The following is a 26,329-nucleotide window of genomic DNA, read 5'->3' as shown; positions in this document are numbered from 1 at the left end:
TAAAATAGCCCCGGATTCATAAAAATGTTCAATAACATTTGATTTGGCTAATTTTTTCAATTGGCTACTTTCCCCAAGAGCTCTTTTGCTGGGCTCAGAAGTTTCAATATTTATATATAGTACAAAGGGATGAATATTGACAGTGTTTCCGCAGCAACCCTGTGGTTAATGAAAGAAAACTGGTAGTCTGGGCATGTTCCCAGTATTTACTCACATCCTCCTTAAACTGGCCATTAGATAGAAACAATGAGAATAAAGGATTATAAAATTGATAGTAATGCAGACTCTTCAATGACCCTCTAACATTATCTAACGTGAGGAGGCTTCTTTAAAAAAAAGAGAGAAAGAAGGAAAGAGAAAAAATAACTTGTATTTTCCTGAACAAATTACCCTTGAATTTCAAAGCTTTAAGATATAGTTTTTCAAATAATAGGAGAAACACTAGACATTTTTGCTAAAGTCACTTTCAAGTGCGCTGACTATATGAATTTTAAGATAATGTTTTATTTTTCACGAATCACTAAAACTCAACAGTGAATGAATTTAATCCAGATGTACTTTAAAGCAATGCTTCAATCCAGCATTAAAAGAATGGACATTAATGACTAAACACATGAATCTCAGGCATTGCTTTTATAAATAATAATCACCAATTTGTTGAGAGGGAACATATAAGCACCATATATACTTTAAAAGTGATTTTCTTTTTTTAAAAATATTTATCCATACATTAAACTTCTTTTTCTAAGTAGATGGTTTCTTAAAATGTGTACATGACAAAACAAGAACAAAATATTTTTTGGATAAAGATAAATAATTATTTTAAAAGTACGGATTTGTTCTTAGTTCTTGATTAAAGGCTTTAGGTGAAAACAAAAAAATGAGGTGACTTATATGTGTGTTTGTTTTCCAGGTAAAGACTTCATCCTGAATCTCTCTGGATCGTAATCCTTAACATTGATTGCCTGGGTGGCAGAACTCCAGCAGCTCACTTAAAATCAAAACATGTTTGGTTCTTTTGTTCTTCTAACTAGATTTTCATATTCTTTACTCACTCAAAGTATATTCAAAACCAGAGGGAAAAATATTGAGGTATTAAAGATAAACATCTCATTTTACTTCTCACTAAAAATCAAAAACTATATAAAGAAAATAGGTAATGACTTACACTAAAATCTAAGGATTACTTAAAAAGGTAACTATTTACCGATATATGGGGCACAATGAAATATCTTCACACTCTCGCTCTTCAAATAAGGTATCTGGGCATTCTTGGCCTCCGTTGGCTGCTTCCTGGATGATAATCCTGTATCGAGACTGTTTTACCGTGGCATTTCCTGAAGTAAAGGAAAAATAAAATTATAGTGTCCTTCTGTGTGGATACAGGGAAAAATCCACGGTTAGTGGCAGAAAGGAAGGAAGGGAGGGAGGAAGGGTGGAAGGGAGGAAGGGAGAGATGAAGAGAGGGAGACAGGAAGGGACAAGGGGGGGAGGGAAGAAGGAAGGGAGGGAAGTAAGAACACGTGGTAAGACTACTTAGGGAATGAGAATAACAAGCAAAGACCAGGGGTCAATACTTCATTATATACTCAATCTTATTCCTATGAGATAGATAGTTAGTACTCAATAGTTGTGATTTCAAATCTATTTGTTCTAATATGCAAAGACCATTTTCCAACTGTATTACTATGCTTTAAATTAATCAGAATTTATATTACCTATGGCATGAGAGTTACAAGGCATAATCTGAGGAACCCCAGAAACCCTCCTTGATCTCAAAACAATAGCTCAAGGGCCTAGAGTTTTACTAGGAGCAATTCATTCCCTCCAGCAAGGCACTTCCCTCTGTGGGTGACTTTTTACAATGCAAACACTCATTAAAATTAATATATTAGTAATTTATTTATTTATGGATATTGGTTTCTTACATTTCTTACTCCTCATAACCTGCGACAATATGTATATAATTGGAATTTAGGGAAAAGGCATAAAAATTGTGACAGAACAAAATACTGAATACTCTTTGGTTTAGCTGAAGAGGAGAAGTACTAATAGGCATCTCAGTAAAGACAGCGATGTTCACTTTAATGTTCTGGGGCACTCATCTCATAATCTTTAGGTTCCTCTTGAATCAATAACAACAATAAAAATCAATTACATTACAGTGGCTAGCAACTATTTCAATTACCATGTGAAAAATTTGCACTGGATATAAAGACACAAATTCTTGAACTTAAAACAGAAAGAAAAGGAGGCAGATAGAGACACAACAAGTTTAAGATATCAGTAGAGCGAGAAGTATCAACAGTGTACAGTGTTAGGAGAGCACAGAAGAGAGAGTAATCATTTTTGTCTCTGGAAATCAGACAGCTCCTGGAGGAGGCAGATTTTATTCTGGGACTTGAAATCTTAATAGAAAAAGAAAAAAGGCTAAAGCCATTCTGGGCCAAGGAAAGTTTGAGCAAAGGCACCACTGGGACGTAAATGGGTGCATGGAATTCATAGGTAGCTGCATTCAGATGGAAAATGTGTGCATTTGGCTTGTAAGCGTGTGCGTGTTGGAGGGGGGTTACAAAGAATGAAGAGAAGTGTGGTGTGGGAGAAAATGGAAGTAATTGGTAGGTTCAGGACAGATAATGGATCTAACTGTATTAAGAAAAAAATTTCTAGAAAGCCAGTAAACTAAGTGGAGTGTGACAAAAGGAAAAAAAAAAGAGCTTTCATAAAAATTACATATTCACATGTTTTTTTAAAAAATCTTTAGTACAAAGACTTACAATGAGAAACAACTGACCCACTACCAATTCCCTGTCTTCCTTCCAGAACACTTTGAACTGTATTTAGTTCTTCCGTGGTTATCTCCAAGTCTATAAATTATAAGCTTATGTCATTGCTTCTTGATTCATTAATTTTAGACATCACTTATTGACTTTCTGCTATAACTCATGGGAGTTTACTTTGCACCACCTTCAATTTTTTATAATTGTATCACTATTTTTATGCCTCTAATGGTTATTTAAAAGCTTTAAACAACCCATTTTTTTTCCATTCCCACTCCTCACTCCTGCCCTCTATCAGACCAGCCCCCAGGATTCTAAAGAATCTCATGGGTAGATGAGCTTCCTCTTCTTTTGCCATCCACATTCCTGGTAAGTCAGGTCATAGCTTCCTGTGCTGTGTCATCACTTTCTCTGCTCTTTAGTCTTGTCTATTAAGTTTTTCATAAATGAATTTAGAGCTCTCATCTACTGATGGTCCTCTCATTTTTTTTAAACAAGAAATTAGGGCTTTTATAATTCATTTCTATTATTTTAATGAGATTATGGAGAAAGAAGAGGAAACCAACATATTTAGACATTTTATGATCTTGACTAAGTTAAGCAGATGTATAGGATCTTTTCCATCTACGTACAAATCTATTACCCTGCTTTCCTTTTTTTTTTTTTTTTTTTAACCCACATTTAATCTTCTCTCTTCCCCGGGGAATTAATCATAGGAGTGTATCAGTGACTCCCTTGTCCATTGGCTTCTGGTTGGGTTTGGCCAACAGAAGGATGGGGCACACAATATAAGGAGAAAAGATGATAAAAGAAGAGAAAGATCAGGGAATTTATTCCACTAGATTTCATCTTCTGGATCACCTCAGTTTGTTCTCTACCCCAACCAAAAGACATGGTTTTTATGGAATGGCCCTCTCCTATGGCTATAGTCCTACTAATTGTTCCTACCTCTATCAATTTCAGGCTCCTAAATGTCACTGGTCCAGGTACTGAACCATCCCGTGTGAGCTTAAGCAACTCTTCCCAGTCTTTTGTAAATAACCCCTTCATTAAATTTTCCCCAGTTGCTCCATTTGAAAGGGCCACCTGTTTCCTGCTAGGACATGCTAATAAAATCAGAGGAGACATACTACTATATGACAGGGAAGAATGTTATAATTGGCCCTTTTCTAAAAGTATTTAAGGTCCTGTAAGGAGTATGAATTAGAAGGTTAAAGGGGGGGGGAAGTGTAATTAAAACAGTTCTGGTGAAAAGCCGAGAGTTTTCCCTTTAAGTTCAGGAACAAGACAAAAATGCTCACTCTTGCCACTTTAATTCAACACGGTGTTGGAAGTCTTAGACACAGAAATCAGGCAAGATGAAGAAATAAAAGCATCCAAATTGGAAAGGAAGAAGTAAAACTGTCACTATTTGCGGATGACATGATACTGCATATAGAAAATTCTAAAGACTCCACCAAAAAAGCTATTAGAACTAACAAATGAATTCAGTAAAGTAGCAGGATACAAAATTAACATGCAGCAATTGGTTGTATATTCTATACACTAACAACCAACTATCAGAAAGAAAAAAAATTAAGAAAACAATCCCATCTACAATTCCATCAAAAATAATAAAATGCCTAGGAATAAATTAGCCAGGGAGGTAGAAGACTCTCAAAACTTTAAGACACTGATGAAAGAAACTGAAGAAGAAAAAAATAAGTGGAAAGATATACGATGCTCATGGATTGGAAGAATTAATATTATTAAAATGTCCATACTACCCAAAGCAATCTACAGATTCACTGAAATCCCCATCAAAATACCAATGGTATTTTTCACAAAACTAGAATAAGAAATCTTAAAATTTGTATAGAACCACAAAAGATTCCAAATAGTCAAAGCAATCCTGCGAAAAAAACAACAAAGTGGAGGAATCAATCATACTATCTGATTTCAAAGTATACTACAAAGCTACTGTAATCAAAACAGTATGGTACTGGCACAAAAACAGACATATAGATCAATGAATTAGAATAGAAATAAAATAGAAACAGAAATAAATCCGCACATATATGGACAATTAATCTATGGCAAAACAGGCAAGAATATACAATGAGGAAAACACTGTCTCTTCAATAAATGGTGTCAGGAAAACTGGACAGCTACATGCAAAACAATGAACCTTGACTACTATTTTATACCATACAAAAAATAAATTAAAAATGGATTAATGACTTGAATATAACATCTGAAACCATAGCACTCCTAGTAGAAAAGATAGGCAGTAAGTTCTGTGATACTGGTCTTAGCAAGACTTTGTGCACCAGTCTGTCAGATCAGACTGAGATGAACAGCTAAAGAGCAACGACAGGTAAAACAAACAATCATACTTATTATATCAAACTAAAAAAACTTTTGCACAGCAAAGAAAACCATCAACAAAACAGAAAGTCAACCTTCTGAATGAGACAAGATATCTGCAAATATATCTGATAAGAGGTTAATATCCAAAATATATAATGAACTCATGCAACTTCATATAAAAAAAATTGAAACATGAACAGTGGACTTAAATAGATGTTTTTCCAAAGAAGACGTACAGATGGCCAACAGACACATGGAACGATGTTTAATGTCACTCATGATCAGAGAAGTGCAAGTCAAAACCACAATGAGATATTACCTCACCCTGTCAAATTGGCTATTATCAAAAACACAAAAAATAACAAGTGCTGGCAAAGATGTGGAGAAAAGGGAACCCATGTACACTGTTGGGAATGAAAACAGTATGGAGGCTCCTTAAGAAATTAAATCTAGAACTGCCATACAATCCAGCAATTGCACTTCAGGTTATCAGAAAAAAAAATGAAACATCAGTTCAAAGAGATCTACGCATCCCTCTATTCACTGAAGCATTATTCACAATAGCCAAGATAGAGAAGTAATCTAAGTGTCCATCAATAGATGAATGGATGAAGAAAAAAAGCTATCTATACACAATAGAATATTATTCAGCCATAAAAAAAAAGAATATGCTCTTGCTATTTCCAACAACTTGGAAGGAACTAGAGGGCATGATGCTAAATGAAACTCAGAGAAACAAGTATCATGTCATTTCCCTTGTATGTGGAATATAAAAAGCAAGAAAAACAAACAAAACAAAATAGAAACAGACTTGTAGATACAAGAAGCAAACTGTTGGTTACCAAAAGGGGCAGAGGTCAGGGGTGAGTGAAAGAGGGAAAGGGGATTACAAGGTACAAACTTCCAGTTATAAAATAAATAAGTCATGGGAAGGTACTTTTCAGCACCAGGAATATAGTTAATAACATTCTAATAACTTTATATGGTGACAGATGCTAACTAGACATCATGGGAATCATTCCATACTGCATAAAAATATTGGATCACTATAGTGTACACCTGAAACTAATGGGATATTATATGTCAATTATACTTCAATAAAGAAAGAAATAGTTCTGCATAATAATATAAAGCTATTTTCATTTGGGTGGGGCCAGCTTTGTAAATAATTATGCCTTTAGTAATAAGTCTCTTCTCCCATTGTCAGTTAATTCCAGTTACGCTGTACTTACTCTGAAAATTATTGCTTACCCTTAGGATTTGTATATGTGTGGGTTTCTGTGTATGTGTTTCTGTGTGTGTGTATGTTGTCCAAGTGTTATCTTAGAAGACCCAGAAGTAAAACTTGAAGAGAATAGGAAAAAATGAAATGGATGCCTTTACCTCACATTGATAGAGAACAAGGATCAATCTCTCCCTTTGCAATGCATGCGTGTATGCACACACACACACACACACACACACACACACACACACTGAACACTCCCACACCCAGGTTTTCTGCTTTATGGTGTAATTCCAGGTCAAGTCATCCAAAGTTTAGGGAACACAATTGCATTGATTATCCTGCCCTCAAGACATTCAGGTGGAGGCCGAGAAAGATGGATTCTATGGCCAAAACAAACTGTTAGAAGAGAGGCTAGATTCTTTCAGAAAGAAAACGGATTGACACTGTACAGAAACGACGAAAAATGTGTATGTTTTCTAAGAGAGAAGCAGAGAGAAATGACGCTCTTGATGTAGGGAAACAACCAGGAGCTGCGAGATAGCTGCTAAAAATTTCTTTTTCTGTGTGATCTGTGTCTTTGTCCTTAAACTTTGGAATGGTCATATTTAACATTCAGCTTTAAAAGATTTTTCCACTCTCTGTGATATAAGTGCCTCAACTTATAACCAGACCTACAGCAAAGTCAGTTATGCCCAAGAGACATGATTTAGCTGGTGTCATGGATACTCAAGGGCAGGCAGCATCTGACTGGGGTGGAGCCGTCAGTAGTTTTTTCACTCCACCTCTACTTTGGAGCCACGTTGAAGGGAGCAGTTTTGTATTAAGGAAGGACAATAATTCCAGAAATCCAAGAAATAATTAGCAACAGAAGAGGATGCGTCTGGCAGCACCCAACATCAAGGTCTGAAGTCAGACAACAGAGGATGAGCAAAAGGCTAAGTGGAAGCTCTCAGGAACTGATGTCCAACAGAGTCTCCCTTTCTGTTGAATACACAGGAAATGATTACAGGAAAGTAGACAGAGAACGGAAGATAGTGGCTTTGAAGGTGGCAAACATTTGGATTACATATGTGTGTAAAATGCATTATAAGTTTCCAGGAATTATCTCCCTAGTCTATATCAGATCTGCTTTGGGCATTTTGCATATGCTATCTCAATTTATTACTACAACACTTTATGAGGCTGGTATTACTACTACTATTTTTGCTTATTTGAAAATTATCATTATTGTTCCCACTTTACAGATCAGAAAATGGACGGTGGGAGAGTTAAATCATTTGCCCCAAGTCACCTAGCTAGTTCTAAAGCTATTAAAACTATGCCATTAAAACTGTGGCTAACTGACATCAAAGCCCATAATCTTTCCATAAGAAACTTTACGGTAAAACAAAGAGTGAGGGGCATTCCAGGGAAGAGTTCACATCATAATGCCTCTGTTATTCCCAAGGGATACCTCTTCCTTTTTAATCAATTCTTCAGTAGTACCCTGTTGGCAGGTTTCAAGTGTCCATAAACACAGTGCTTGTGGGGCTTGGTGAGTGATGCTTCCAGCCTCATCAAGCCTATTAAAAATAACAACAAATTAAAGTTCCTGTTTGCAAACATAAATAACTGTTCAGGCATGATTATGGCTAATAAACAACTAGTCTAAATTCACTTTTGATTTATGCATATTTTATCACCAGTTAGTCATCAGGCATAATTACACGTAAGTTATTAATTACAGTCAAAAGAAGTAACATTTAGAGAAGGTGGCAGCTTACACATCAAGAGCCGTATTTAATATCAGAAATATATAAGTGAGTTATTTATTAATATAGTAAGAATAAGAGATATTTATAGATTCTCTGTGAAGGTCTATACCAGTCTTTTCCCAAAAATTTGGTAGCAAAGGTGGAAGAAATCCGTCCATAAAGAGTGGCTCTGGGTGATTCATGGTCAGGCCAGCTGGGGCACATCATACTGAACTGAAGATCATGAGTGCTGGTCCCTGGTGTCAGGGTTAGTCAATCAAAGACCAGGGCTAAAGAATCCACCCCCTAAGTTTCCAATCAATTTGAAGTCTGAGCCTAGGGAAAGAGCAAGTGGAGCATGGTAGAGCACAGAGAATATAAGCACTGGCTGACAGGAGAGGCGGGCTGGGAATGAGCCCAGGACGGGAAGGCTTCTAAAAGCAAGCGCGTGCGCAAAGTAGCTGTGAGATGATTGTGTATCAGCAACGTCCATCAATGCCTATTGAATATCAACAGATATTCTGATGCCAATCTGCAGAAATCTGCAAGTAGATTAAAAAAAATCACTGCTCTGGCTTTCCCTTGTTTCTCAATTATCTCCATTACTAATAGGTCTAACAGATCTTAGCGACCCACTCTGCTTCATGGCACCAATATTCTTCCAGGCTCATTGCCTTAAAACTCTTGGCTCTCATCAGGTGTTCTTTGTCCTCCTCCACATTTACAGATCCAGTGTGCCATTAGACAAACAGAACCAAAAATCTACTGGTGATTCCTCTCTCACTGATCTTGAACCCAAAGGATGGGACCAATATTTGAAGATTCCCAACATATAAAGAACCACACGTAAATGCTTCCTGAGGTTGAGTTACAACTCAGGTGCCTACTAGATTCCAGGCAAGTCCTTTAATCTTGCTAAACCTCAGCTTCCCTGGCTGTAAAGCAGACCAGATAAAAGCTTCTATTTCATATGATTGCCGGGAGTATTCAATGAGATACTGCCTGTAAAGCAGGTGCATATTGCCTGATGCCGGGAGTCTTCTCCAACATGAGCTCATGAGAGAAGGTGAGAAGAAAGATTAAAAAAAGAAGAAAAAAAGTAGAAGAAGAAACCCTTCAAGTGTTGAGGCTTCTTCACATTAAAAGAAAAATGTGACAAACTGGTCTTCTATCCAGTGCTATGTCTCGGGCCATGTTCCAAGCATGTAGGAGTAGACCACGAGTGGCTGAAAATCATCCCCCATTCCTTGTAAATTAAATTACAATTGCAAGGCAATTTGTATCAATCACTTCCTCGTATCATTAGAGAGGAACAGATAAGGTGATCAAACATCTTGTTTGCTCAAGGAAGTCCTGGTTTAATGCCTATTATCCCGGCTTACATATGAAGAGCTCATCCACTTGCTTTCAGAAGTGCCTCTGTTTGTATGAAAATTATATGATCACTCTGAAAAAAGACCATCCCCCCATACAAATATAAGGAACAAGCACATTTTGTTTCTCACTGCAGCATAGGGTTGCATTTCAAATGTACGGAAAAGGTAGACTGCACTGCTGCTCTTAAAATTATCTATTCAATCTGATCACTGGGCCTTTTTATTTCTTGCCACAGAATTCTGCTTCAGATAGCAGTAAATGCATCTGAAGAAGATGGTGTTGTGTCCCAAGCACACTTGTTCATGAATCATTAAATTAAAAATGAAAGGGAAAGGAAAGTATAGGGCTTACCTGAAGATAATTGACCGGAGCTACGTGATATGTATTGTTATGATAGAAACATCATGAATGAAAGCTATGTAACTAAAGAGAAGTGGCGTTTAATCAAAGTGAAGCATGAATATGAGGAGAAAACAACTTTCACTTGGCAAAAATTCCAAATGGTCATTAAGAAGTCTGTTTCTAAGTCAGTTCTATGGACAGACAGAGATCACAGTATGATGTTAGACAGCACAAGTTTCTTCAACATTAAATCCCCTAAAAAGAACATTCTCTCTACTGACTAATTATACACAAGAGAACGACCCTCTCTAGTCTATTCACAACCATTGCTGAGATTTCATTTTTAGCAAAGGTATAAACCAGGATTCACCACCAGATTTGGAGAAACAGATATTGTGACTCTGAGTTCTTGGAGGGAAGCTCTTACCACATACAGTGTTGTCATTGTTGATAAATATTTATCAGGTTTCTGCTATGTGTAGGAGATGCACCTAGGTGTTGTGCGGGATACTGAAACGTACATACGTGCATTATTAAATCTCCCCAGTGAAGCAGAAGTGAAACTTGATGGATGGATAATAATGTAGAAGTTCTCCACAGTTTTATAAGTATTCAGAAATGATAATATAAACTTTGTATTTACTATCCAAAGCCCATCGACCCAGTATGCTCTTTGTTCGAGGAGAAATGGAAGGCTTAAATAGTGCACACTGCAATGCCCTAGAACTCTGAGTAGAGATTTCATGTACTTCTTTCCTATTCATCTTGGTGGTCCAGATAGAAAGGAGATAGATCAAGAGTAGTCTCCCCCACTCCCCAAAGTTCCCTCCCAGCCTAGACCTCCAAGTACTTCAAAATGAACACTGAGCCTATCTATATACCAATGAAATTAAACAAAATTGCAAAGCTTTTCTGCTGAACTTTTCAGGACTGTAGAAAATAAGCTCCAGGATATCCATACACTTCTTTCATTTTAAAATGTTGCCAGAAAAAAAAATGTTCTCTATATTCTTAAATGTTCATAATCATCATTCACTTTGCAACAGAGGCCACATTCAATGGCTCTGGCAGCAGACAGGACCTCCAGGGCTCTGATTTCTAATCCCAGCTCATTACTGAATTGCTATATGACCTTGGGCAACGCACTTAACCTTTCAGAGCTTCAATTTTCTTGCTTATCCTCTGTGGGTAATACTGTTGATTCAACTCATAAGACAGCTGTTAGGAATGCCTAATTAAATTGGATTTAAAGCAGTTTGCAAATGTAATATATGTGTGTGTGTCCACTTAAAATTCCTTATTCCTTAAAAATGCAAACCCTTATTGCATGGTGCACTGGGTGTTACACGCAACTAATGAATCATCGAGGCTTACATCGGAAACCGGGGATGTACTGTATGGTGACTAACATAATATAATAAAAAATCATTAAAAAAAATGCAAACCCTTAATTTCAGACGAAGCAACTCATGTTTATATCTGCACAAACTATCTAGGACGACCGGTGAGGCAAATAAACATGTTCTCTCTATGGTACTTACCATACACTCACTGAAGCCCATGCAATAGTTCTAATTTCTAGAGACTATCTTCAAATTCCTCTACTTGCTATCCTCACCACTGCAGCTGTTAGAACATCTGCAATTTGTAAAGCTAACCTTATCAAATAGTGACCATCTTTGAGTGTGGCCCTTCCTTTCTCTACATAACTGAAGTTACCCACAACTGATCTTGCTTTCTATTCAACCCATGTGGTCCTTAATGCTGGCTACATGTTAGAATCTCAACGGATGCTTTTACAGACTCTTAATGCCCCCCAACCCAAACCATTTAAATCAGAATCTTGGGTAGGTGGTGCCCAAATATTGGTATGTTTAAAAAATCTCCAGGGCCAAGAATCACTGATTTAGCATATTTAAAGCTGGCATGTCTTATTCACCCAATATGTAAAACAGGAAAAAGACAATGCAGCATGCTTAACCAAGCAACAGAAAACAAATGAGCACTAGCTAAATCATTAATGCTCTCAACACATTTAAAAAATGCAACCTGCCCTCTAGCTAAGTACATCATAATGGGTATAATTGGAAATGTGTACTATAAATGAGGAGGGTTAACAACACTATTTATAATGACAATTTGCACTTGTCTTTTCTTCTTGCCAACCCGTGCTGAAATGACAGGGATTTATTTTCCCTCCATGCAGACCCCTTTTCATTTTAGCAGATGAAATGTTTAGCGGCTGCTTGCTACAGGGATCCCTAACACATTGTACTCCATCAGCCTTAAGAGTGAACTGCAACACCACACTGCATTGTACACAGACAGGTTTGAGGGACATGGATGTCACCAAGATATAAACTCAAGACATAATCATTATTAGGTAAGAATACTGAACCATATATTCAAAACAACTCTTTTAAATAATCCATATTACTCTAACTTCTTAATGCTTTATGCCTTCATGGGCATAAAAGGTTGCTATTCCTGACCAACACTGTGTTGACAGCTAGAGGACAGAAGGACTTCCAAGTCAAGCTTATGTGTCACAGCACAGTGAGGACACAACTCAGGGATATACAACTAGCACCTTCAGACCCTCAGATCCTCTGTTCTTCTTACAAATAAGTGAAGTATATCACTTGGCCATCTGCCTGCCATGCTCAAAATGCACCACCACTCCCTATGGTTCAACCCATGAATCCTGGTTTCTGCAACTTTTTTCAATGTCCCTTCTAGGATGTGTCTACATGTAAAAAATGGTTTACCTGAATGTAAGGTGTGGGGGATCCTTTAGACATTAATATTAGTTGTGATAATAAAGTTTTTGTTTTGGGGATAGTAGTAAGACAAGTTAAAGGAAAATAACTGTAAAGATAAACCAATCAAAATAACATTTTTCACTTCTACCTAGAAATTTTAGCACAATGTAGACAAAGAGTCTCAATTACCCCTTGTATGCATGAGGTGCATGCTATTTCCTGTCTTCAAGTATTCATTATTTTGCAGCATCAACATAAATCCTCTAGCTTTTGAAATTCCTTTTTCGGCTTAGTCTTGATGTAATAACATGACTTAGAATTGGTGAGTCTGGAATGTCAGTCAGCTTTGAGAACTTAGGGAAATACTTGTTTTATGGTACCTTGAAAGGAAATAATTAGAATAACTTACTTGGGGCTTTGAAGAATAATCAGGTAATGAAATGTATTTAGTTCAGGGTTTGGAATCTGGTAATATGTAGCACGGTTTGTTGGGGGACGGGTTAGTGTTGGGGTAAGTTAAGTGTTATTTCCTCTCCCTCTTCATCTAGATAACCCCTATGTTTCCTTTGAGACTGAACAGATGGTCACCTCTTTCAAGAAGTCTTTCCCACCCCAACCTCAGCCAAGTAGCCCTCTTCCCATGCTTCCATGCCTCTAGAAAAGACCCCATGTTGCATGCTTTTGTCTTCTTGTCTCTCTCTGCCCTCCAGGTTTTGTAGTGCTTAAAACATAGGAGGCATCTAATAAATGATTGTTGAATAAATAAGGGGATGGATGAGTGAAAATCATGACTTGATGAAAATACAACCATCTACAATTTTTTTTTCTTGAATGGAAAGTTGGAGACATTAGTTTCTACCAATAAGGCAGACTATATATCTGGAGAAACTCTGCTGGCACACAGAAAATTGAATGCTGAAAAAGTTTGTTTTTAATTCATTTAAAACATTTATCTTTTTAATTTTGGAAAAATTTAAACATATCAAATGAACCCAATATATCCATCCATCAGCTTCAATAATCACATGGCCATGCTTTTTAAAAATCTATACCCCTACCCTTTCACGCACACCTGAATTATTTCTTTTTTTAAAAAATTTTAAAAATCATTTTTATTTTGTTATAATAGTCACCATACAGTATATCCCCAGTTTTTGATGCAATGTTCCATGATTCATTATTTGCGTATAACACCCAGTGCATTCAGATATCGTAACATTTCATCTGTAAATATTTCAGAATAGATTTATAAAAGAAAGGGCCCTTTTTAAAATATAACCATTGTGGGCGCCTGGGTGACTCAGTCAGTTAAGCGTCAGACTCTTGGTTTTGGCTCAGGCCATAATCTCATAGGGGGTGAGATGGAGCCCTGCAAAGGGCTCCATGCTCAGTGGGGAGTCTGCTTAAAGGCTCTTCCCTTGCTTCCTGCCCTACAAGTGCATGTGCTCTCTCTCTCTCAAATAAATAAATAAATCTTTAAAAAATAAAATGTAACCATAGTAACACTTTCATACCCAGAAATATCAATACCAATTCTAAAATACTAATAAATACCCAACTGTCATTGGGTTATAATTTGGGTCCCAAATGTCAACTGAGCTGTAATTGGTTGACATGTCCTATAGGTTCCTCCCCCTTTTCTTCTGGTTTTCTTTGAAATTCTTTTTGAAATGCTTTCAAAAATAGATTATAAATGCATGTCTAAAAAGGCAGGCAAGTAAAATTTTGGAGCACTGGCCCTTGATGAAATTTCTTCATTGCTGACAGTGAGGACATGGCTTTTAAAAGAGACATTAAATCAAGACTGCATGGCCAGAGCATAGAGTGATGTTTGGTTGGAGACTCTCCCACTTAGAAACACATAAAGTTGGAATTCCCTTCATATGTGGATAGTGAAAAAACCTACTATAACAAACAGAAAGAGTGGGGTTGCTTTCTTGTCTTTACCATGACTCTAGAAAGAACGAGAAAAAAAAGAAAGAAGTCACCCAGAGTGTTCCTAACCATATGCCTCTTTATTAATACATGTGTGGAGCTGGAGTTAGCGCTACTCTATCTGAAGAAGGAAATCTAAGATGATAATGTTTATCATGTGCTCTGGATTATTCTGGAAGAAGAACAACGAAATTCTCTAAGGAGGAGATATTGCTCTAGAAAATGAAAACACAACAAAAGAAAAAAATATCATTCCTGACCTCATGGACCTTACATTCTAGTGGAGAGAGAAAGACAACTAAAAAAATAAGTTAAGGGGCGCCTGGATGGCACAGTGGTTAAGTGTCTGCCTTCGGCTCAGGGCGTGATCCCGGCGTTACGGGATCGAGTCCCACATCAGGCTCCTCCGCTATGAGCCTGCTTCTTCCTCTCCCACTCCCACTGCTTGTGTTCCCTCTCTCGCTGGCTGTCTCTATTTCTGTCAAATAAATAAATAAAATATTTAAAAAAATAAGTTAAATATTAAGTGTTTCATAAGGCAATTAAATGCTGTGCAAAACACACACACATACACAAATACAGCCAAGAGTGGTAGGGAATGTGCCTCTGTGTGTGTGTGTGTGTGTGTGTGTGTGTGTGCGGTGAAGTTGGGCAATGTTGTAATTTTAAAGTTCAAAAGCCTCAATGAGAAGGGGATATTTGATCAAGAATATGAAGGACCTTGGTGCTCATCCCTATAATATCTGGGGGAAGAGAAATTTAGGCAAAGGGAATACTATGTACAAAGACCCAGCAGAGTCAAATTCCAGAGTGAGCAAGGGTGTCCAGGGTGGCTGGATCACTGGGTACATTGGTGTGTGGAGTTGGAGTGGGAGTGGAGGGAGAGATGATAGAAAAGGTCAGTGTCTCCACAAAGAAAAACAAATTGGATTCTGATCTAATATCATACATAAAAATGAATTATTAAAGATTCACATGTAAAAGTTTCTGTAGAAAAACACAGATATCTTTATGTCTTTGGGATAGGAAAAAACATCTTAAAACACAAAGATGAAAATCATACAGTAAGTGATAAATACAATTAGCATTAATATTAACCATTTCTGTTCATTGAATGACAAACCTCACTCTTTTTTTTTTTTTTTTTTTTGACAGAGATAGAGACAGGCAGCGAGAGAGGGAACACAAGCAGGGGGAGTGGGAGAGGAAGAAGCAGGCTCATAGCGGAGGAGCCTGATGTGGGGCTCGATCCCATAACGCCAGGATCACGCCCTGAGCCGAAGGCAGACACTTAACTGCTGTGCCACCCAGGCGCCCCCAAACCTCACTCTTAATTGTGATATCTGCACTATGTGGAACCAAGCAAGGTTTACTTTCCAGAATATCATCTTAAAATAATAAGAAAAACAATCCAAGCGCTCGCCTTGCTTCGTTCCCTTGCCAAGTGCTCTACATAAACCAGCTCGATCCTCGTAACAATCCTAAAACACAGTTACTCTTGTTATTCCCATTTTGAAGGTCAGAGAATGGAGAACAGAGAAGGTTTGTATCTCATCCAAAATGCCAGTAAGTAATAAAGAGGACTTGAAACCCAGGAAGTCTGCATCCAAAGTATGTGTCCTCGCTGCTCTGCTTTGCTATCTTATGCCTCCCACCCTTGAATGTTCTCAGCCAAGTGCAAGAAGTGCAGTCCAATAAAACTGAAATCCAATAACGGCAACTGTTCCCAGGAATAAAACTCAAAACCAGTTAGGTCCCTTCAACAGATGACTGGATTAAAAAGATGTGGTCCATATATACAATGGAGTATTACTCAGCCATCAAAAAGAACGATTTCTCAACATTTGCTGCGACATGGACGGGACTGGAGGAGATAATGCTAAGCGAAATAAGTCAAGCAGAGAAAGATGATTATCATATGGTTTCACTCATTTATGGAACATAAGAAGTAGGAAGATCGGTAGGAGAAGAAAGGGAAGAAGAAAGGGGGGGGTAAACAGAAGGGGGAATGAACCACGAGAGACTATGGACTCTGGGAAACAAACTGAGGGCTTCGGGGATGGGGGAAGGGATAGGCTGGTGATGGGTATGAAGGAGGGCACGTATTGCATGGTGCACTGGGTGTTATACACAAGTAATGAATCATGGAACTTTACATCAAAAACTAGGGATGTACTATATGGTGACTAACATAATATAATAAAAATATTATTATTATTAAAAAAAAAAAAAAACAGTTAGGAGCCTGGCCCCTAGAGAAAGCCAGTAAGGACCAAGACCAGCCAGCTTACAGAGTCCCAGGCTCAGTAGGTCTCTTAATTTAATGCTTTGCTACAGCTGCCTCAAAATTTTTAATAATTTTTAAACAAAGCACCCCACGTTTTCATTTTGCACTGGACCTTCCAAATTATGGTGCTGGTCCTGAAAAAAACAATGGTAATGTGGGGGAATTAATGAGATCCTCGCCATCTTTGGAATCATTTTACATCTTGGAAGTACACACAGAGGTGACTAGGAAGGGTTTGCTCCATCGTTGAGTTCTGACTGTTGCTTACTGTTTTTGCTTCTCTCTTAGCATTTAAATTCCTTGAGCAGGAAAGAGGGTTTGCATAATCATCCAGTTACGTGAACTCCACAGGATGGGCAAAGAACTCAGTACACGCTGGGTCATGAAGACAGGCTATTATATAATGTTGAGTTATGGTAATTTATACGCTTACCTACAATTCACATTTTTTTCATTCAAGAAAATAGATTCTCCTCATTTCTTGCCCAGGTAATTGAACGGCCTCATAATTTTCCCACTGGTTTCCAATGCTGTCTAACCTCATTATTTTCTGTACTATTTTTTTTTTTCTAAAACACAAATCTGATTTTATCACACCCATGCTTAAAATTTAAAGTGTCTATTAGAATTCCAGATAATGTCCAAACTTTTTAGAATGGCATAAATCTTTTCATAAACTGGCTCCTGCATATCTCTCTAACCCTATTTCTTATCATCTTCCATATGCATTATGCATCCCGAGGCCCACTAGCTGCTTGTAATTCATTTAATTAAAATGTACTCTCTTGCTGCCAAGTATACACACACACACACACACACACACACACACACACATCCCCTCTTCTATATCTAAGATACTTGTATTCCGTGTTTACTTGGAAACTCCTGATCTCCCAAATCTTACATCCTCTGACCACCTAGCTAGAGTAAGACAACCCCCTCATTGGCTGCCTAATACTCTGTGCTCATTCCTGTTATAAAAAAAAGATAGGCTTGGGGCGCCTGGGTGGCACAGCGGTTAATCGTCTGCCTTCAGCTCAGGGCGTGATTCCGGCGTTCCGGGATCGAGTCCCACATCAGGCTCTTCCGCTATGAGCCTGCTTCTTCCTCTCCCACTCCCCCTGCTTGTGTTCCCTCTCGCTGGCTGTCTCTCTCTGTCGAATAAATAAATAAAATCTTAAAAAAAAAAAAAAGATAGGCTTATGTACTTGAATCCTCTATCAAAATCCCCTTGAATAAAGTAACCCCATCCTATTAATCTTAACGTTACTAGCAACTGGCAGAAAGCTTGGTATACAGTACAACCTACAAAAAAGTTTGCTGAATTGCTGATACATTCATCTGTTATCATTCATTTGATTACTATTTAGGCACTTACTCTGTGGCAGCCACTATTCAATGTGTTTAAGCAGTGAACAAGACATGGAGCTTACTTTCTGATTGGGAGAATGGTTAAGTGCTATGAGGAAAACAACATGTGTATGAGCAAGGAAGAGAATGGGAAAAGGGGATTTCTAATAAGGTTGTCAGAGTAAGGCTCACCAAGACATGCTATTTGTTGTTGTTGTTTTTTAAAGATTTTATTTATTTATTTGAGAGAGGGAGGCAGTGGGGGGGGGGGATGAGCAAGGGAAGCAGCAGAGGAAGAGGGAGAAGCAGACTCCCCACCAAGCAGGGAGCCTGATGCGGAACTCAATCCCAGGACCCTGGGATCACAACCTGAGCCAAAGGCAGATGCTTAACTGACTGAGCCACCCAGGTGCCCCAAGACATGCTATTTGAACTGAAATCAAAATGTTGGGCAAAAGACTTATGCTAAGGGCTAGGAGAAGAGCATTTTAGGAAGAAGGTACAGCCAGTGAAAGTCTGAACAAGGTAGAAGCTTGGTCAGAAAGGACTCCAATTAGCTACAAGGAAAAGTAAAGAAAGCAGTGAAAGGTGGAATAGGGGTTTACAAAGTGCCTAGCACCAGTCTGTGAGGGTGGAGCCCTCCAGATGATTCCTTCCATGTGAAGGGTTATATCCATCTCTACTGCCCTCTTTTCCCAGGATTTTCTCCTCCTTCCACACTTGTGTCTTCTTTGGGAAGGATGAGGGGTATCTAAATCATGGTTTTGGGAGAAGGAAGTGGACATATGTGGCTCGTCCTTCTCTCTCCTTCTTGTTCTTTGGGATGTATCTGCCCATAGAATGCACATATTCTGATCTGTTCTGGGACACGGTCATCAAATTTTTAGGTGTCCAACATGGGCCATGACCAAGAGGTTAAGATTGTCTATTATACAGTTGAGGATCAGCTGACATTTTGATCCCCATCTAGTTCGACTAATTCTCAATTGTTTCTAAATTTGGGTGGGGGAAAAAGTGGGTGGGGAAAAGACAGACTTCCTCAAAGTCCAAGACCAAATCCGTGCTTGTTGATCACGTATAACGGTATTTCATGTTTCATGGAATATGACAATATATGTTTATTAAACTCCTATTATTTTTCTACTAGAAGAAAGTCTCTCTCTTTCTTGCTCTCTCTCATTCTTTCTCCACACATACATACAACACACTCTCGCTATCTTTCATTTATAAAATTAATAACTTTATTGCTTGAGCTTGAATGCCCATGGATCCTACAACTTACTCAGGGAAGATGAAATACAAAATGGAGGACAAGGAGGGAATTAGTGCATACTGAGCAATGTTGCTAAGCTAGCCTCTTCACATAAGATTAGAAAACCCTAGGAAGTAAATTGTCTTACAGATGCTACATGTTGTATCTATGTTACGGGTGAGCATATAACCTCTCCATGAGGTTAACTAAATTTTAGAACACACAGCTAAGGGGCAACACCAGGAGTCTACCATAAGTATGTTAGATTCTTTACACTATGCATGAACAAATTAGAGAAAAACTCAAGAAAGAATATAATTAAGTGCTAAACTGAATTAATCAAAGATCTGTTCGAAAAGCATCTGGTCATCCAGCAGAAGAGGATATTGTTGGCTCAAGTTAGAAATGAGCATATTTCCCACAGAACCCGTTGTTGTACCTGCGGTCTATATTCTTACTCTGGTTACCATTCATGAGGCCTCTAAATAGAGTTATGATAAGCATATTTTCGGTATCAGAGCAACCTAAATTTAATTTGAAAAGACCTCAAATGGCAGAGAATCCACAATTACTAGCATACTTATTTTTGGATATTTTATTTCTTATCACTGGAAACATGCCGTTCAGTAGACATTCTATCTGAACTATTTCCATGTAGCAACTTAATTTTGAAGGAATTTCAAGAGATTAGCAGAATATCCAGTGAAGAGCTTTCTATTAGGGAACGCTTAAAAGTTGTTTGTCTAAACTATGAGCAATTTCCCTTATTTTATGCATAAATTTAATATCTTCTTGATTTGTTACCTTACATAAGTTATTTGACATTCTTATAAAACCTGGAGCTCCAAATTGACATATTAAGATCTTAACATTTAGCTCCACCTGTACTCTAAGCTTTGTCGTAGTAAGACAAATTAAATAGTTTATAAATCTACCATCATATTAGCTAATCCAGTGAGTCAAAAACCTCCTTAAACTATATGCTAATTTAGAATCATATTAACATAAGATCAAAGCCAAGAAAGTGAAAAATAATTTTTTACTTGCAGAAAATTATTTATTAAACTTAAAGTAACACCCTATCTAAATCAAAACTAATTTATTCTATTCCTTCATAAGAAGTATATTGAAAGTCTAAAAATAAACTCCTAATTAGAATGGGTACCTTGGTTTCTGAAAGGCACCATATTTACCACTACAGGCAAATAGAAATTATATTGTGATGCACTGTATTATCTGCAGAGCATTCTAGAAATATGAGAAAGAAACCAGCCAGAACTTAAGAGTTTGAAAAGAAACACAGATTTTTGCCACCAAGGCTAACAATAAATCATTATGAATATCGATGGGAGCCACAGGATTTACTTACGGTAATGTAGCTTGACTGCTGAATGAAGGAGATTAATAGTGCTTTACAGCAAGTATTAGTTGCAAACGTAGAAGGAAGACGGTGGATTTCAGATGTAAAGAACGGAACTCCATGCACCAAATCTTGTGTTTATTTTATTTTGTTTGGTATGCTAGTTTATTTTATAAAACGACAAAGACAACACTGTTTATGACAGACTGTTGATAGAAATCACAGCCTAGACATGTTGGTAAGAACTCAAGTACACACAGACTGCATATTTTGTTTGTTTGAAGTCAAATATCTGGCTCCAGTCATACTCAGGGTGAGTATTTTCTCTCTCCTTCCAGTTTCTACTCGACATGAGCGTATAATTCTACTGCATTTCTGTTGACTGGGGCTTCGTTTTCTTTTCCTGTATTTCTACCTATGTAAACCACTCTCTTCCCAAACCAACTCTGAAGGGAAAGAGGATGGCTTTTGCGTTGGAAGCAAGCAGGTAGGTTTTGCTATGCCTCTCCCTGCAGTTCGGGCTGAAACAGACGTGAGGGAATGAGGCATGTTCTGGATTCTCTCCCAAGAGCTGAGCTTGGGGGTTCTGGGGAGGTCATTCTCAGTGGGGAACAACCACTGCCCCATCTGAGGGGCAATGCTCCCCATCTCAGCTCCGGCTGCCTTTCTGCACACTGTCCCTTTCCCCTTTCAGATAGGTGTTGACCTGAGGGAGCTGGTCCACAGGCTGCTGCAGTGGCTGAGGGCCTGACGCAAACTGGGCCAGTAGGCTCTCTTTCTTGGTAGGCTCCAGAAAGAGCCAGAAGGGAAGTTTCTGTCCATGTTGGGTGCTTGACTGAAGAAAGTGTGGTAGAGTCGAGCCTGGGACAGCCATTCCAGGGCTCTGTATCTGCTAGTTATGAGGATACAGACTCAGAGAAGGTCTATTACAAGGGGCAGGACAGTAGGTATACACAGAGAAGCAGCGACAGGAGGAAGCACACTGGCCTGGAAGCTGAAAAGAGAAGCCTCGGTTCCTGTTTGCATTTCTAGTTCCCAAGACATCCATGGGGAATTTTTTCCCTTATTTTTAGATATCTGTGAGATTTTCTGTTATAATTTCCCAACAAGCCGTTTTAACCCACTATAGCTTAAACATCTTGGATCCTTGAAAGCCAAAATAAATGATTAGAACAATACAGTAGAAGCAAGTTACACATTTCTTAAATAATCCATTGGCTAATAGTTAAATTAAATGTCTCCACAGCTCAGGTGTTCTCAAACTTTAATGTGTCTTAGAATTACTAAGGCAGTTTGTTTAAAAATGGCAGATTTTGAGGGGGCGCCTGGGTGGCTCAGTCGTTAAGTGTCTGCCTTCAGCTCAGGGTGTGATCCCAGAGTCCTGGGATCGAGCCCCACATCAGGCTCCTCTGCTGGGAGCCTGCTTCTTCCTCTCCCACTCCCTCTGCTTGTGTTCCCTCTCTCACTGGCTGTCTCTCTCTCTGTCAAATAAATAAATAAAATCTTTAAAAAAAAATGGCAGATTTTGAGGGCCCAGGCCTGACCTCAAAATCAGAATCTTTTAGGATTTTAACAAGCATCGCTGGTAATTCTGAGCTGGAAATGCATGGGCCACACTTTCAGAAACCTATTCAAATCCTTGTTTTACCCTTGGACCAGTCTGGGCCACTGCAAGGCTACCCATGACCACAATTTTGCATTTCAACATTATATTTTTGGGTTTTATTTAAAAAACACAAACAGGGGGGCCTGGATGGCTTAGTCGGTTAAGCATCCACCTTCAGCTCAGGTCCTGGGATCGAGCTGGTGCCAGGCTCCCTGCTCATCAGGGAGTCTGCTTCTCTTTCTCCCTCTGCCTCTCCCCCTGATCATGCTCACTCTCTCTGTCTCTGTCTCACATGAATAAATAAAATATTTAAAAAATAAATAAAAAACACAAACAAACATAAAACCATGAAACCCTTTATTTAATTTCCTATGGACACACTGCCTCAGTTGGTGACCTCCGTTGGAATGTGAAGTTGCAGTAGGAAATGCCTTCTGGGAATTAGCAATTGAATAGGCTTTGGTTTCCATGAGATACTCATATGATTTCGTTAAAAATAATAATAAGCAAGCAGACTGATGGACATAGGAATGAGTGAATGAATGAGTGAATGTGTAAACAAATAAACAAAAAGTATGAACCATGTTTTTAACTTGTATGTTTGCCAGGAAACCAGAGATAAATCTGATTCTCAAAGTCCCACATCTTCTGTCACTGATATCACTGTGCGTGTTCTTGCAGTAAGCTACAAAATCATTTATGAAAGAAATTTAGTTAAGTCATATCTACTTTCCTCTTAGCAGTTTGCTAGCTTTGCTTAAGCAGGTTGCTTCTAACTGGCATACATTTATTTGACACGGATTTACTGTGTTCTGTTCTGTCTTGAGTTTATTACTAGGCACTTTTGGGAATGGAAGCAGAAAAGGTTCCAGCCTTCAAAGATTTCACATCCCTTCAGAGAGACACAAAACACCTTTACCAGTAGTTAGGATGCAAGCAACTCAGACAGGGTTATGGGACTCAAGAGAGAGGAGTGGCTGTTTCCAGCAGAAGGATGAGGACAAATTCTGTGGAGGAGGCAAGGATTTACACCTTGGTTAGATCTGGGCAAGCAGCAGAGATAAGGAGAAAGAGATTCTAGACAGCGGAATTCTGGCTTTCCTTACTTCTTTCTCTCACAGCACTCTGATCTTCTGCCTAGCGTGTATTTTGATTTGTACCTGCATGTTCATTGGGTAATTGTGGGTTCAATGCCGCCATTTCCCTCTAGTAGACTCTATCCTCCATAGTGGAGGGGTCTGCATCTTCACTCACCACTCTGCATACAGGCACGCGGTGCCGAGCACAATGGCTAGAACACACTGATTGTTCAGCCAATGTTTTTTGCTGACCGAGTGGATGAGAGCCTAGGCTACCACGCGGTTTTGCCCTGTATTAGTGTTGCAATCTTGGGTGCTATCCCTAAGCCTCTCTTTCCTCGTATGTAAAATGGAGTAATAACCGTTCTTTCCATATAGGATTGAGGTAAGAATAGGATAATGAGTATCAATAAATTATGGTTTTTATTAATTTGATAGGATGAGGCAGTGAGATGAAGCAAAGGCATGCTGATATTATAGCCTTTAGTGATAAGTCTGACCTTGTCTAGGTTTTTTCCCTATAACCGCACAGGCTCACGAGGCAAGGCAATGTGGTAGGTTTAATGTAAGCTGGGTATTTTTACCGGCTCTTTGCTTCTTTTGGACCAGGTGACCAGGAGTGCTTCCCTTGACCAACCCCGTCGCCTCTCTCTGGAGCAGCCCTAATGGAACAGCTGTTCCCATTTCACCAAACTGTCCCGACGGTCAATGAAACAGCATGTGTGAACACAATGTGTGACAGGTCTGTGATGTGCCACGCCGGTGTCACAGGTTTGAGAGTACCAGGCTCCAAATCCTTCAATTGCTAATAAACAGGCAAAATGAGCTGTGCCTATCGACAGGAGAAATAACTTGTGGTGGGACAAAACAGGCCCTGGAGTCACAGAATCTGGATTCCATGCTGGCTCTGCCTCTGCCACGCATGGCGGCTAACGTTGAACCCCGTACCTGATCCTTCTGAGCTGGGGGCTCCTCACCTCTTTAGTCACGTGGGATTGCACCCAACTCCTGGGGCCACCATAGGAATGACAAAAAATCCCAGCTGGTGATGCCGTGAACTCCAGGTCCCCGCAGCTGTACATCCATCTCCGGTGCCGAAGAAGAAGGGGTCAGGGAGAGGAGGAAGAGTGCGGACTGAGAACGCTTCCCTGTCAGCCATAATGTACACTAATATTTCCTCTGAAGCTGAGGTGTAGGTCACGCCAGCCAAGTTCCGACCTATCACACAACGCTGTTCCTCCATGTTGGGAAATGGTCAAGGGGCTCTAATGAAATATCCTTAATTTTTGTTGTTGTTGCCAAACCTGATTTTATTTTATTTTTTTCCCAAATCAAATCTCCCTCATACTGGGTTTTAATAGAGGCTGGCAGAAGGTGCCAAATTTTAACTAAAAGCAAAACAAAACCAAGCAAAAACAAACACACGAGAGCAAAAAATTACAAGAAATTAAGAGAATTTTATCCATTATTTGGTTTCCCCCCTGAATTGAGAGAAAGTGTCTTTTATGGCTTTGATCAGCACCACTCCTGTTTGGCAGGAATATGATTGAGAACTGCAATCTCCACAAGCCCAAGTGTTTGTCACTCCTCCTACTAAATTTTCGGGAATACTTATTGAGTACAAGGACAATGTAGTGATATACGGGCTTTAAATTATAGACTAAAGGGGGCAAGTCACCCCCAGCAGAGCCCGTATAAAACAAAGGCACCTATGCTCTGCAGGTTGAGGCTGGAGCTTGGGACATATATGTATTTCAAAAACACTGGGGAATAGATAACATCTAATATTTACAGAGGTGGTAACTGGAATTTAGGTCACTTTCTCAAAGAAAGTCATTAGATCATCATAATGCCCTCGACACTATTCTGGGGGCCAGTGTCCCAGGCCCAAAATCTCAATTACTCAAACATAGCAGATTCCTCATTATTCGGGAGTAAATCAGTACTCCATCCACTACTTCCCAGGTAGACAAAAGTACAGATGGGCCTGTGGGGAGAAAGAGGGAATCCTGTGTGCTGGAAAGGGGTCAGCGAAGAGTGGTGCTAGTGTGGACTTGAATGGGAGAAATTCTGGATTCTAGGATAGGTGACTTTTGACTTTGACATTCTGAATGACCATTATCTCTTTCCCTAATTGGCTTGGGCCCACCATACCATGTGTCAATGAGTTGACTTCATCTTTATGGAAGCAAAATCTTTAGGCATTAGAACTGGTTGTGGGAAAGATGCAGAGTTCATGTGTTCATTCATTCAACAACAATTACCAAACGCCCCTCATGTCCCAGACATTATGCTAAGCCCTGCAAGTTCATTAATGAAATCAGAAGACAACTGCGCTCTAAATGTTATCATCTTGTCCAAGGAAAACACAGACATGGAAACAAGTGTCATCATACTGGCACAGGAGGTCTAGGTGTTGCAGGGCACCTGTAAGTTCCCTGTTCCTAAGGAACTTACATACTGCTACTACTAATAAATTTCCACGTACGTGACATTCTTCAATGTGCCCGAATCTCCGTGAATCCTTATACCCACTCTAGGACGTAGATGCCAATACTATCTCATTTTGGACAGGATGGAACTGAAACACAGCAAGTTGAAAGGGAGTCTGAAGTGACTTATACGGCCACGATGGGACTTGAGAGTCCATGCTCTTAACTGCTGCACCACACCGTCTACACAGGTAAAAAAAAATTTGCTCTCTTTGATCCTGAAAACCTCAAGACCTATCTGTAGGAGGCTTGACACAGGAACAAAGGCTACCACCAAATGAAGTTTCCTACCAATTCCCAGCAGCAGTTTGCCTTTGACCTTCCTGTTTCCATGACACTGCTCTCCAGCTTGTCCCTTAGAGATGCAAGTTCAAGGGCTCCCTCAGCCTTTAATTAC

The 26,329-nt window shown here is 39.0% G+C and overlaps 1 protein-coding gene across 1 annotated transcript in view; it reads right to left on the bottom strand.

The window, feature by feature from the left end:
• Positions 1-26,329, bottom strand: part of THSD7B (thrombospondin type 1 domain containing 7B) — a 576,660-nt gene that overhangs the window by 336,546 nt on the left and 213,785 nt on the right. Inside the window, exon 10 of the mRNA XM_057306371.1 lies at positions 1,208-1,337. Within this exon, the coding sequence (XP_057162354.1) occupies positions 1,208-1,337 (130 nt within the window). The remainder of the gene's footprint in view (positions 1-1,207; positions 1,338-26,329) is intronic.

Source organism: Ursus arctos, unplaced genomic scaffold (assembly GCF_023065955.2).
Source record: "Ursus arctos isolate Adak ecotype North America unplaced genomic scaffold, UrsArc2.0 scaffold_1, whole genome shotgun sequence".
Taxonomy (NCBI): domain Eukaryota; kingdom Metazoa; phylum Chordata; class Mammalia; order Carnivora; family Ursidae; genus Ursus; species Ursus arctos.
Note: the sequence above shows the minus strand (reverse complement) of the source record. Positions and strands in the feature narration are given on the sequence as shown.